Raw genomic sequence first — 14,678 nt, 5'->3', positions numbered from 1 at the left:
AGATGCACTCTGCCTGACGGGGCCCAAGCACCCGATACAATGCTCAGGACAAGCGGCAAAAGAAAAAAAACATAATTATACAAGGTAAAACTAGGAGGAAGGTGCATACTCTTGCAATGACATAATTATAAAGCAAATATTTACAAGGCACATCACAATAAGAAAAACATGAAAATTCACAGAGTTGACGGAAAACAGCGACATCAAGAATTTCTGCGTGAACAACCCTTTAATTATTCGGACGAGAAAGGAGGTAAGCTTTAGCATTTCTATTGAAAGACTTTTGGGAAACAGATTTCTGAATAATTTCTATGGCCTGTGTATGTTTATTTAGAAGACTGGGAATTAAATATGAAAGCATTTCGGTTCCATAGTTAGTCCTAACGTATGGTACTCTGTAACTGACGTGTCTTAGTTTATAAGGCACGTCACTACTAGAGCTTAATTGAACATATTTAGTGGGATGATGTTTGAAATCGTCAAACACATAAGAAAGCAGTTTCAACTCAAATAATTCATTGACTTTTAGAATAGAATGCTTACAGAAGTACAAACCTGCATGATCATTGTATGCAAGGTTTTCTACGTATAGTATTGCTTTCTTCTGTAATGTTATCAGCCTCGTGAGGTTAGTTTTCGTTGTAGATCCCCAAACAAGTAAACAATAATGAAGATGTGATTGAATTAGGGTATAATATAATTGCCACTTCAGCCATTTCGGAACAAGGTCTCGAAGTTTATCCAATACACATAATGACCTTGATATGCTGGCATGAATCTTATCAATATGCAGGGTCCAACTCAAGTGTTCTTCAAAGATTATGCCTAAAAGAAACACGCTCAATTACGCTATTTTTGAATGTAAGCTTAATTTCACTGTTATCAGGCTTGTTACGTGCCTTAGATACAATAAGCTTTGTTTTATTAACATTTAACTCTAGTTTATTTATATTCAACCATAAAGACAATTCTTGTAACCATGCATTTGCCTCAGCCTGAATATTAATAAGACGCATGCCAGAAAAAAATACACTGGTATCATCTGCATATAAAATTATTGTGGGAGTTCGAGGAATGGCTATTATATCATTGATATAAAGAATGAAAAATATTGGACCCAAAATAGACCCTTGTGGAACACCGTATATTAATTGGCCAGGTTGTGATTCGTGACCATTCAAACATGTATACTGCACGCGACCGGAAAGATAAGTACGGATCAGATTTAAGGCAACTCCTCGAATGCCATAAAACGGCAGCTTAAAAAATAAAATGTCATGTTTAACTGAATCAAATGCCTTCCTGAAATCTAAAAAAAGTCCAACTGTGAACTGTTTGTCATCCATATTAGAAAATATTTTTTCCTTTATACTAAGCAATGCCATTTCTGTTGACTTCTTCTCACGAAATCCAAACTGTTCGTTAACAAAAATTTGTCTGTCGCCGAAGATGACCACTCTTCCCTTCTTTCACCAGATTATAATGCTCCCTAGCTCTCTCATTAAAACAGCGTCCCATTTGACCAATGTACACTCTATTGCAAGTGAGCGGAATGCTGTACACCATCTTAGTAGTGCAACGGGTGAAAACAAGTTGGTGGTTTATAGTGCAAATCGGCCTTTTGTTACTAATCATCATTGGGCAAACTTTTGATAGCTTGCATGCGGCGGAGAAGAGCACGTTAACACCGTATCTGCTTCCAACTTCCTTAAGGTTATGCGAAACTCTGTGAAGATATGGAATTACTTGAGTTGGCAGCCTCTGGTCTTGCTTATCCGTCTTTTTGATGCACTTTTTCTTTTGTAGCAGCGTCTCTGCAACAGCTGACAATAAATCAGGAGGAAAGCCGGACATGAGCAATCGCTCAGTTTGCATTTGCACACTTTCAAACATTTGATGCGGACATGACTTTTCCTAAGCGGAATTGAGGCAATTCATGGCTATTGCTCTTTTGATTATTTTTGAATGAGCACTATTGTAAGGAAGAAGTGCCTTTTGTGACCTAGGATTGTACATCCAGCATATATGCCCGTACAAGAAATGAATTCTCAGGTCAAGGAACTGTATACAGTTTCCACTACGGAGTTCAAAGGTAAACTTTAAGCCTTTTGCAACCGTTTTGAACGATGCGATAACATCAGCAACAGCTTCGTGAATAGATAAAACATGGGGCTTGTCCGTTATCACCAAATAATCGCCAACGTATCTAAAAATGCGTAGGTTAGGAAGTAAACTATGCAAGCTTTTGTCAATGCAGGAAAGAAAAATGTCAGAAAGAACGGGAGCTACGCACGACCCGATGCATATTCCTGCTTTTTGTGTGTAAAACCGGTTGTTAAAATTAATGGCAGTTGACTGTAGATTAAACTCTAAAAGGGCTAAGAAACGGTCGATGTTCACATCCGCCCTGTTTTGAAAAGACACTTCTCCCGAATCCTCAATTACTGATCTAACCGCCTTAAACAGTTCTTTGTGCCCAAGCAGCACAAGTCATCGCCCCAATATTGCAACAGGATGGTCCCATCCTGGTCCTTTGTAGGGCCAGCTTTGCCAATACAGTTCCAATGTTGAGCCAATTACTTGTGCTGCTTGGGTGGGGTATGGAGTAGTACAGATCTTCTATGTCAATGGAGAACCCGAAGGTGGCTGGTGAAGTCATGCTGAGGCCTTGCTTCAGTTCGACTAACTTGTGAGAGCTTCTAACAAGGAAGGGGTCTTCAATCGTCAATGTCGCCAGCTGCTTCTGGAGATACTTTCCTATAGCTTACTGCCAGCTACCCTTTTCTGAAACTATAGCCCTAAACGGAAAATCGGGCTTGTGCGTTTTGCATGAGAAGAATGCTTCCAGGGTGCAAATATCCGAATGTTTGACACTACTCGCAAGTGATTCCAGGTGAAGATCCTGCAGCAACTTGAGCGCTGTAGCCTTCTGTAGTCTCTTCTTAAATTTGGTCTTCTTGAATTTTTTCTCGATTGCTTGATAGCTTTCTGTTCATACGTTCCTTTAGGAAGCATAACAAAACCACCCTCTTTGTCGGACTGTACTATCATTAAGCCTTGTCGCTTTAGTAAGCCGACAACCTTTTTCTGTTGAGGAACGCGCTTAGAAGTTCGACTCACGTTGTTTGCCACGGATTGAGCTCGATCAGAAATGGCTTTGTCTTTGTCTCGCTCCTTGGCTCTTCCGGCTATATGCCGCACCATAGCCAGTAGTTCCGGCTTTCCGGCAATCGGCTCAAAGCAGAATTTTGGACTTTTCTCAAGGATTCCGCGAACTTCACCCAAGAGCTCCACGCCACCCACGACGTAGACCTTGCTAGGTGCCGTCTGGTTTTTCCTCCTCGCCGGAAGGGAATGGCGGACCCGATGCCACAAGAACTCCGTACTCTGTGCAGCCAATTTCTTGTAGTCACGGAACCATCTTGCCGCTCCGCACGGATCTTTTCCTTCTTGGGTGACCACACGAAGCCAATCCTCGTAAAGTCGAACTTGACGCCATCCTTCAGACTTCATTATCTTACAGAGTCTTCTTGCATGGCCCAGAGACGGCGACACAAGTCCCAGCAGTACATGAACTTTGAGGGGAACAACGCCTTGCTTGATGCAAAAAGAAAGATTCCGGCACTGGCATGTGGTCACTGCGATTAAATTCACACACATGACAATAGGACTCTGCCTGGTTTGCTAAGACAGGAAAGAGCCCAGTGTAGAAGAAATACTGTGCAAAAGCACCGAAGTTTGGACCAGTTGGTAATGATTCACCTTCAGAAAACGAAGCAGAACGAAAAAACGGGGACGAAAAAGACACACATACGAAAGGACGAATGCTGCACTTCCAACTGATTTTTTATTGAGAATACCAAGCTTAAGTACAGCGCTACTATCGCCTCGCGGCAATCAACCGCAATGATTCAAAAACGCCTTTTCATTATCAAGAAGAGACAAGGAAGCGGTGCTGACACACTGACCACATGCTTTCCTGATGTGATATGCTTCAATAATCTCTCTTTCCATACGATCTCTTCCACTCCCAAGAATATTAGCGTTCCGAAATATGGGTTTACACTTACAATCCCGGCAGTGGATAGCAAGATGACCACTCTTCCCTTCTATCACCAGATTATAATGCTCCCTAGCTCTCTCATTAAAACAGCGTCCCGTTTGACCAATGTACACTCTATTGCAAGTGAGCGGAATGATGTACACTACCTTAGTAGTGCAACGGGTGAAAACAAGTTGGTGGTTTATGGTGCAAATCGGCCTTTTCTTACTAATCATCATTGGGCGAACTTTTTATAGCTTGCTTGGGGCGGAGACGAGCAGGTTAACACCGTATCTGCTTCCAACTTTCTTAAGTATATGAGAAACTCTGTGAAGATATGGAATTACTAGAGTTGGCAGCCTCTGGTCTTGCTTATCCGTCTTTTTGATGCACTTTTTATTTTGTAGCAGCGTCTCTGCAACAGCTGACAATAAATCTGGAGGAAAGCCTGGAGGAGTGCTGCTTCGTTTTCTCAAGATGAATCATTACCAACTGGCCCAAACTTCGGTGCTTTTGCATATGAAAAAGACGCTGGGAACAGCCCGTGTTGTCATCGCGTCTTGGTCAGCACGAAATGCTTTTAGTTTTCATTCTTGTCATAATAAAGCCAACATAGTCCGAATAAAATGCGGAACAACCAAATATGATTATAATGCACTTTGGAAGGATGCCTCTACTAGATGCAAATGTCGATCTCCGTGTCGGTGCAATTCTTGATCTTGACTGGCCTTGATAACCCAGCATAGCAACAGAATCACTTCTCTTCAAACTACTCATAACAGGGGGTACCATGACCACCACGATTCACCTTAGTGGCCATTTATAGAATAGTGAAAGAACCTTTGGCATTGGCCTTTGGCCGTATGCTTGCAGTCAGTGGCATCGTTAGTAATCTCGTGCAATAAAGAGTTTAACCCCACAAAACTATGTCTATCCAGGCTCAGCTATCGCTCGACCTTTGGGTGCAACTGTCATCAAATCGCTTTCACTTTTTTACGGCGCAACAAAATGGCGCCATTGCAGAACGCGTCTCCGTCTAATCAGGTGGGTTGAATGATCTATTTTCTGATAATTTCACCCTGAAGCCAAGCACCAGGAATGGGGAGTGTCGGGTAGCCGGCGGTACTGCGGATAGAACCACGCACCTCATACATCAGAGGCGAATGCTCAAACCATTACGCCACTGTAGCGGTTTAGCAGATTAAGTGGGCCAACTTTTCCGAACCGTTTCTTAGTATCCCGTCTGTTGCTTACAGCACTAAAGAATTTTTTTCAACACGTGCAAATAACACGCTGGAAATACAGACGGCGGCGCAAATAAATCAGCTCCGCCATCCGCAGCCTTGCATCACTCAGCCACCGCAAGAATGCAATGCACCACGAGCTGAATTGCTAGTCTCTCACGCTGTTCTTGGGTTTTAGCCGTGTTAATATTTCATCTGGTTGTTCTGCATCCCAAAATTTTGGGAAGGTCTCTAAGAGAATAAAACGTTCCTGAAGAAACAAAGCAGGCGGAAGCATTTATTATTTCAAAAGTGGTTTTGAGGAAGTGAAATGACGCAGTAACTGTCCCAAATATCTCGGTGCACACCGGAACCGCGCCGTAAGTAAGGGATAAAGGAGGGAGTGAAAGAAGAAAGGATGAAAGAGATGCCGTAGTGGAGGGCTGCGGAATAATTTAGACCACTTGGGGACCTTTGCGCACTGACATCGCAAAGCACCGAGGCGCCTTTGCCTTTGAAAATTTGTTTCTGGTTTTTTTGGGAAAGGAAATGCCGCAGTATCTGTCTCGCATGTCGGCGGACGCCTAAACCACGCCATAAGGGAAGGGATAAAGGAGAGAGTTAAAGAAGAAAGGAAGAAAGAGGTGCCCTAGTGGAGGGCTCCAGAATAATTTCGACCACTTGGGGATGTTTAACGTGCACTCCTCCATCGAAACGCGGTCACCGCTGTTTGGTTGGAACCCAGGCACTCCGGCTGGCTAATATAACTTATTTCGAGAAAATGGAAGGCGACGTTAAATCACTTCTCGGTGGACTCCTCAACAGCACCCTGAATAAATTGGTTTTCACGAAATTAAATGACGCAGTAAATTTCTCACATATACCGGTGGACACCTGAACCGCGCCGCAAGGGAAGGGATAAAGGAGGGAGTGACAGAAGACAGGATGAAAGAGGTTCTGTAGTGGAGGTGCCCGGGATAATTTCGTCTATCTGGGGATCTTTAACGTGCTCTGAGCCCGCACAGCACACAGGCTTCCTTTGCGTTTCACCTCCATCGAAACATACCACTCCAGCTTAGGGATACTAAGCCACTCAGTGCATCAGTGAAAGCTTCGATCAGGTTTGTCGCCAGAGGTGCGCAGTTCTTGTAAGCAATAATAATTGGTTTTTTGGGGAAAGGAAATGGCGCAGTATCTGTCTCATATATCGTTGGACACCTGAACCGCGCCGTTAGGGGAGGGATAAGGGAGGGAGTGAAAGAAGAAAGGAAGAAGGAGGTGCCGTAGTAAAGGGCTCCGTAATAATTTCGACTACCTGGCGATCTTTAACGTGCACTGACATCGCACAGCCCACGGGCGCCTTAGCCTTTTTCCTCCATAAAAACGCAGCCGCCGCGGTCGGGTTCGAACCCGGGAACTCCGGATCAGTAGTCGAGCGCCCTAACCACTGAGCCACCGCGGCGGGTAAAAAGGAATAGCAAAATGTGCAGGGCTCAAGTGTTATCCCCTGTTGGCAACTAGAGGTTTGTCCTTCCACTATACGCACAAACCGAGCACGCTATGAGGCGAAAAGGAAGCTTCCTTTTTAATCAGCAAACGGTCTCTCGGGAGATTCGACGTAAGGTCGAACCGCCGAGATATATCAAAATTTTATTATTCTAGGCAATTTCATACACTGTATACACAATATTCAGTGGGCCAAGAGTGATATTTTTTCAGTTGAAATGCTAATATTTCAGGAGAAAGAAAATGTAAACGATGAAGTGGCACAAGCAGTGTTCTCACGCACAGCTCATTTTCTCAAGTTTGAACTCAATTAAGAATCAATATATGAAAGCATTGATGGATATATTTTACGTGATAAAACTACAGGTGAAGAAAAATGTCTTGCTTGTTTCCACCATTGTGAAGAAGTCGCTCAGTAGAATCAAATTGGAAAACGAGACTTCTAACATCAGTATTTTCAAGTAGTTTTATCTGACCGTGTACTGTGCGATGTCAGTGCGCGTTAAAGAACCCCAGTTGGTCAAATTTTCCGTAGCCCTTCACTACGGCATCGATAATAGCTTGAATCGCTTTTGGACTTTGAGCCCCCACAAACCAAGAGCGAATATAAAGCTTGCCTCCTTCAAATTAGCGCAGTAGATACACGTGAATGTGCTAAAAGAGTGTACCGACATTACTTGTTACATAACATATGGAACTACAAGAAGTATTGCCCTGAATCTGGCAGTTTTGAATGTGGTAATGTATTTTAAATATCAGAGGAAAAAAATCTTTCCCCAATTTTTCATGAACAAAATTGTAGAAGGAGGCGAAAAATAGCTGTGCTTTATCTCTGGTTAAACGTGGTGTGACGCGATAGGTACAGCTGGCCGAGTGGAACTCGCTCAGTCGAATTGGGAAGTCAGTCTCTCGCCGCTCCGTTTCGCTGAGCGTTCGTTCTTCATCTTCGTCCCCGGACGTGGATACCCTTTCTCCCCCTCTCCCCGTTCCACTCCTCCTCCCCCCCTCCCCACTCAGTCTCGCCGTAGCGCCGCGCCGTTGGCAGCTGCGCCGCACCACGTGACCATGGCGGCGCCGCCACGCTGAAGGTTCGAAATGCTAGCGTAATGTAGTTATCGCTACAGAAAACTGCAAAGGAACATGCTGCATTATTTTGTTTCCAACAATATTATCCAAGCTCAGACTTGTAGCGTCTTGAGCACCGGCAGAAGCACCTAAATAAAGGGGCGGAAGCAGAAAACACGCCCACCGCTGCGCTAAACTTTCTCCAAATCCCAAGACTGAGTCCTTTTGTATCAGGAGCGAGAGCATACGTAGCTAAATTTAAATGGATGTACACCGATCTGTGGCGTAAACAGGATCCTGTGGAGCCGCTATCGTCAAGTGCGGGTAACAATTGGGAGTTCGGCCTATACAAATGCATGTAAACCAATCCTCTCAAAGTAGTTGCCTGACTGTACATTGCAATTATGAGGTTGTCGTTTATATAAAAAAAGGCGACTACATCCTATAAAGGAACATGAAAGTCCACAGCGTGATTTCAAAGCCAATACTCTTTTTTCACATCGCAATATGTGCTTGCCAGAGGCGTTTTACAAATCCACGTTCTGTACTATGGTATCTTGCTGTCTTTTATAATGAAGGAGAACCTCATTTACTGATTTTGGAGTTTCTGTGGTAGGCTAACGCTCAATGAAAATTGTACGTAAGTTCAGCGAATGCCTACTCTAGCTTAGCTACAACCAATCCAGCATATAAACAGTATAACCAATCGCAGTAAATAAACAGCGCCTGAAAAAGAAACGAAATATATTTCTAAATAAAAACAATGCAGAAAATATATAAGCTACGGTATGCCTGGAGTGGAACTACAAAACGAGGGCCTGTGGACACGCGCTGCTTCATAGATGCACTGTGCAGTAAGAAACATGCATTACATGCATTCGCAAGCGCTGCGCCCCCAGTTGTTGCCTGCGGCTCCGCCGAATCCTGCTTACGTCACAGATGGTTGTTTGTCCATGCAAATGCAATTAGGTGTCTCCTCTCCTGACGAAAAAGGTCTCAGCCTTGAGATTTGCGGAGAATTTAGAGCAGCAGAGGTCTTCTTCCGCCATTTAATTTAGGTGCTCGTGCCAGTGCTCAAGAAGCCGCAAATTGTAGCCTGGATGATATTGGTGGTAACAAAATAATGCAACATATTATTTCGCATTCATTTTTGCCTCCCTTTGGAGACTTTTTTCGAGATTTTCAACAAAAATTGCGGGAGTTTTTTTTCTTTCATTTTGAAAATTCAAAAATGCAAGATTTAGAGCAATACATGTTGTTATTATATAACAATAAAACTCGGAACTCTATTTAGACACCTCGATTCTTATATATTGCGCAAATCTGAAAATGTGCTTGCGGAGAAAAATTCTTCAAAATAGCCTGATTTGAGGCTTGTGAATTTTTTCTAATGAGCGACTTCTTCATAGTGGCGGGAATAAGCTTGACGTATTCTTTCTCACCTGTACCTCTAGCACGCAAAATATATCTATCATGGCTTTTATGTCTTGATTCTTACATCAGGGCAATTAGGGAAATGTATCTGTGCTTGAAAACGCTGCCTCTGATTTTGTTTCTCCTGAAACCTTATCAATTTCACAAAACAATATTCACTGTTGTCCTATAGAATAATATGCGAACAATACATGAAATAATCAACAATATTAAAAATATGAAATATTCGGGCAGTTTGACATCTCGTGGAATAAATCTTAAATAGAAATTTCATCTCTTTGGGTAATTCTTCGATGGTGTCGCCGAACGCAATGACCGGCACCGATTGTTTATTTTGTGGCTGTAGTTGTTTACGCCCGCTCTCACTTTGGACTGCGCAGACGAAGATTACGAAGGAGGCATCTCCCAGAATACGGGATCTATCTTCATCAAAAAAACGGAGAAAGCCTCGCAGAAAGGATTCGCAATTCTCCAGAACTGGTTCAAAGCCAGGGAGAAATTCGACGTCGCGGGCTTGGACAAGTACGTCAAACAAGCTGACGCAGATGTTGAGAGGTTCGCTCAGGTATGAAATCAAATCTGCTGTCGAAAAAGCAACTTTTCTGGATTGAACGCGGGTTAAAGAGGAGTTCTACACTTAGATGTGTCGAGCTTGGAACTTTGAATGTTAAAGGAGTACGGACGGCAGATTTTGATTGCGTGTTTTTCCTGTAAAGATGCGGAAGACATTACTAGATAATCAGCTCATGGAATACGCCTGCTCACTAAATAATTATCCCTACTTGATAATGCTTCGCAAGTAGAGAATTAATTCAAAATACGAAAAACTATTTTGAGGTACAAAAAGTGAGCTGGAAGATAAAAGCTTCAATTGGCTACGTAAACTGTTCCCTGCAATGTAATAGGGTGTTCGTTGTTGTAAAATATACATCAGCATGCTCTGTATAAATCTACTGTTCAATGCTCACCCACCTCTTTGAAAAATCTGTGGAGGAGGTTCTGAAATGTAAAAAATACATAGGCATTAGAAAGAAGCATTAAAAAGAAGTATTTGATGTTTTTAAGAAAAAACACTGTACCAATACTCAAACCCTGAAAGCCGCCCTTTCCTATTACCTATGAGCCCTTACTAGCAGTCTTGTGAAATCTTTTGAAGATATTCTGAGTATCAGATAACCTTCGTATTTGAATTCCATGAACTGCTCGATGGTCAGCTGTATGTTTTAAAAAGCAGGCCGCTCTACTTGCCGTCTAGTTCGCCATGATAGTAATGTCCAAGAAGCGTTCGTGACCGCAGTTCCTTTCAGTCGACGAGGTGAGAGCCTTCAATTTTTCTTTTGATTCAATATTTTATTTTAAATATTCATTAAATTATTTAACACATCATTATCTATTCTTCACTGTTCCAAAGTACATTTGTTAAATGCATATAACACTTATATTGGCCTGGGAAACGTTCAAAATATGCATTCGCGAGAAGTGATCGACTGCATTTTGCGCGCAGTCTGTTTCAATTCTGCTAATCAAGCTTATGAACAAGAGTGAGCGAACAATGACTTCTGTTGCGACATGATTAGTTTAGGTTACTCAAACAAAAACCTTTAAGTCTGGCTATATATGAAGCGAACTGGATCGCCCTCTCTGTGCTTTATATTCAAACGTCCCAGAATTGAAGTGTTCGTCAGAGATCTGATCTGAGCGCAAACATTTGGGGCCTCGGGTGGCTATGCCCCTCTGGAGAATTTTTTTTGGGACGGGGGAGTGGGACGATTCTCTTTTCCCTGCCCTTGCGGCCCCCTCTCCCAACTCTCTCTGCTCTTGAAGTACTCTTCGATATGGAAGCTAGTTAGTCTTTGTCACAATGTCATTGTCAAAATAAACCACGACACTGCTGATGTGGCTTGAAAAGATGTCCTGCAAGCTAGCTGCATCCACAAGACACCACGGGTGCATCCGCGTGACTAGTCATTGTGGAACCAGCTCGCTTAACCGCGATTCGGCGCGCGCGATTGGCCCCTTCGCCGCATGACGTCAGCCGGCCTCAGCGTGCCGTAGGCAAGCATGTCAGGATATTAGCGCTATCCTTTAACTCGTCTGTTTCGCATCGGCATATCCGATGCTGGTTTGGCACTGCTCCCAGCGCGCCGTTCCTTCCAGCAAGCTGCCGATACAAAAGCACCTTCGAAATATATTCTGCACATTTCACTGGGCAAATGAATGATTCTACGAATTTGTATTACTTTCCTGGGTCCTCATTCCTCTGTCGGGGAATTGTTGCCCCCCCCCCCCCTTCCTCTGAGCAGCCCGCATGCACGCATTCCAAGCAGTTTTGCAGTCGATGCGTGGCACTGATTAGCCTGAAAGTGTTTTGCCTCTCTCTCAGGCGACCACCACTGCCGCCCCAAGCGCACTTACTGTGCATGCACTCCTCCATTGCAGCTCATCTGGGCGAAGAGTGTTCGCATCGGCTGCGGCTACGTAAAGTTTTCGCTCAAGAGCCAACCCGATGCAGACCCGGAGGAAATCCTCGTGTGCAATTACAACCCCGCGTGAGTTGGAACCGGCCGCATTTCTTTCGTACCGCAGGTACACAGTACACATGCCGACTAATGCACGCTTGTGTGTTGAAACATTACGCCATGTTCCGGTAGTTCGAGTGTCGCAAAGGAAAATGGCGGGCGTCGTTCTGTAGCCTCGCAGATTGTCGTCCCCACCTTCCAGAAGCACGACCTACGTGTCGCCTTCCCAATGCGCACCCTTCAGCTAGGAGGCGGTCTAGCTACCCTACCCTCCAGAAGTGCCAATAGCACCAGACCACCTCCCTCAACCCTGCATAAAATTTTCATCCACTAGAAGTCTATGCAGGAGCGGAGCGAACAAGTGATGGCGAAATCAAATTCAAAGAAGAAATGGGAAAGCCAACTGCCCTCCACAAGCTCCACCCAACAGACACCTGTACGTCCCACATCCATAACGAGGAACCTACCCACCCGCTCAACGCCGCCAACCTTGACCCTGTTCCGCCCGACTGCACCCTCGAGAAAAATTCTGTCGTGTTTGTGAAACCTTGGCATAGAGTAAGCATATCCCTTAGAGCAAAAGTTTCGAAATAACAGTCGAGGGCAAACCCAACTGCTTTCGCAGAATTATCGCGACAAATGTCTGTACGTACGACAATTTTTTCAAAGAAAACCATCCATTATCGCGTTTACCCATTGATACCTAACGGAACGCCGAGCCCCAATGAAAAATAAATCCCCTTTTCATCGGTGCACTGATAGCCATCACGTAGGATTAGTACAAAGGAAAAATCCATACAGTTTCTGTTTCCAAACCACTGTGTTATGCACCACTCTCTCTGAACAGCCACTCATATCGGTTGGATTCGTCGAACACGCGACTAATGCACTACGCATTAGGATTTGGTGGTGGTGAAAAACTTTATAAAGTAGAGCAACCTTAATTGTTACATCTTAGCGATGGGATTGTTCTTGGATGCTTGTCGTGGCCGGAAGGTGATGCTTCTCAGCGACTTCCAAAGCCCAGTCCACTAGCTGCCATTGGGCAGCCGGGTCAGAACTGGACACCGCAGCCTCCCATCGCTCGAGGTCTGTGAGTTTCCAATCGGCTGGTGGAAGGAGCTCAGAGCAAGAATAAAGAATGTGTGCAAAATCCGCTTTCGGAGCGCCGCAGAGGGTGCACACTGGCGTGAACAGTCCCGGGTGAACCAAGGCTAAGCGGGCAGGGGAGAGGAAGGTGCGGGATTGTAGCTGTCGCCACGTCACCTGCTGCAATTTAGTGAGAGACTTGTGCGGAGGGGGATACGTTAGCCGTTGCTCACGGTAGTGTAGAGTGATCTCGTGATACGCGACCATTCGATCTCGAGCGTCTCCCCAGGCGTCGGTGGCTCCTGCTCGGCTGATGAAACCTCGAGCTAAAGAATGAGCCGCCTCGTTACCTGTGTGGCCGGCGTGGGCCGGGACCCAGGGAAGCTGAATAGATGGGGTAGGGGCGGGAGACCGACTTAGAAGCCGGAAAGCTGGTTCGGAGATGCGGCCTTTCGCAAAGTTACGGACCGCGGTCTTTGAGTCGCTGAAAATGTGGGTCGCCGATGTAGTAGCGATGGCTAAGGCCAAGGCTGCCTCCTCCGCTTCCGCAGGAGTGGAGGCAATGACAGTGCCTGCCGTAAAAGGGGTGTACGAATTGGACACTACCGCCAGGGCAAAGGCGGAAGAGGAGGTGTAAGAGGCTGCATCAACGTAGACGCTCTCCGGCTGTGCGCCATAGTGTTTGTGTAGGGCTGCAGCCCGAGCAGCACGACGAGCCGCGTGATGCTCGCGATGCATGTGCTTGGGGAGGGGGTGAATGGTGATGAGGTCCCGTGTGCGGTGTGGGAGGGAGAAGGTGTGGGTATAATAGCCAGGGGGCTGTAGGCCAATGGCGTCAAGAATATGACGGCCGGCTAGGGTGGAGGAGAGCCGATCAAGTTGGGCAGATCGATGGGCCTCGGTGAGCTCGGCGAGGGTGTTGTGTACGCCCATCTTAAGAAGGCGTTCATTCGACGTGTGCTGGGGGAGGTTGAGGGCCGTCTTGTACGCCTGACGGATGAGGCAGTTGACTTTGTTCTCCTCTACTCGGGAGAGGAAGAGATAGGGCAGGGAGTATACTACCCGGCTAAGGACGAAAGCCTGGATCAGGCGGCGGAGGTCGTGTTCCCGCATGCCTCGGTGTTTACGATTCGTCTGATGAGGCGAACGGTTTGTTGAACGGTAGCAGTGAGCTTGGTGATTGTGGCAGTGTTCTTGCCATTGTTCTGGAGAACCATCCCCAGGTTGCGAACTTTGTGTACCTCTGGTATGCGGGTGGCATAAATGGTGACATCGATGCCAGGTAGGGGAGTTTTGTCCAGTATTCCCCGAGGGGGGCGAAGGACCAGACGTTCCGATTTTGTAGGAGAGCATGCAAGGCCGACCTGATGGGCATAGGAGGTCACCACATCTGCCCCAGCTTGTAGTGTCTCTTCAATGGTGCCGACATTACCCGTGGAGGCCCACAGGGTGATGTCGTCGGCATATAAAGAGTGCAAGAGGGCGGGAATGGCTGAAAGAGCGTTTGCCATGGGGATGAGAGTTATATTAAATAGAAGCGGGGAGAGTACCGATCCCTGAGGGGTACCTAGCTACTGAGGGTGAAAACAGGGGAGGAGAGTGAGCCAAAAGTGATTTCAGCTGTGCGGTGGCGGAGGAAGGCTGAGATGTACTGATGGGTACGAGTGCCGGCGTGTAGGGCCGAGAGGGCGTCCAAGATGGCCGAATGATGTACAATGTCGAATGCCTGTTTTAGATTCAGGGCCAGGACCGCGCGCGTGCGCCTCGTGTTTCGGGGGTGGAGGACGTCTTCTGAGAGCT

General features: G+C 45.7%; 1 protein-coding gene across 1 annotated transcript in view; it reads left to right on the top strand.

The window, feature by feature from the left end:
- LOC144130257 (uncharacterized) overlaps positions 1-14,678 on the top strand; it is a 118,242-nt gene that overhangs the window by 92,211 nt on the left and 11,353 nt on the right. Inside the window, exons 7-8 of the mRNA XM_077664221.1 lie at positions 9,651-9,835; positions 11,710-11,819. Of these exons, the coding sequence (XP_077520347.1) occupies positions 9,651-9,835; positions 11,710-11,819 (295 nt within the window). The remainder of the gene's footprint in view (positions 1-9,650; positions 9,836-11,709; positions 11,820-14,678) is intronic.

Source organism: Amblyomma americanum, chromosome 4 (assembly GCF_052857255.1).
Source record: "Amblyomma americanum isolate KBUSLIRL-KWMA chromosome 4, ASM5285725v1, whole genome shotgun sequence".
In the NCBI taxonomy this organism is placed as follows: Eukaryota; Metazoa; Arthropoda; class Arachnida; order Ixodida; family Ixodidae; genus Amblyomma; species Amblyomma americanum.
This window is presented reverse-complemented; position numbering and strand designations above follow the sequence as displayed.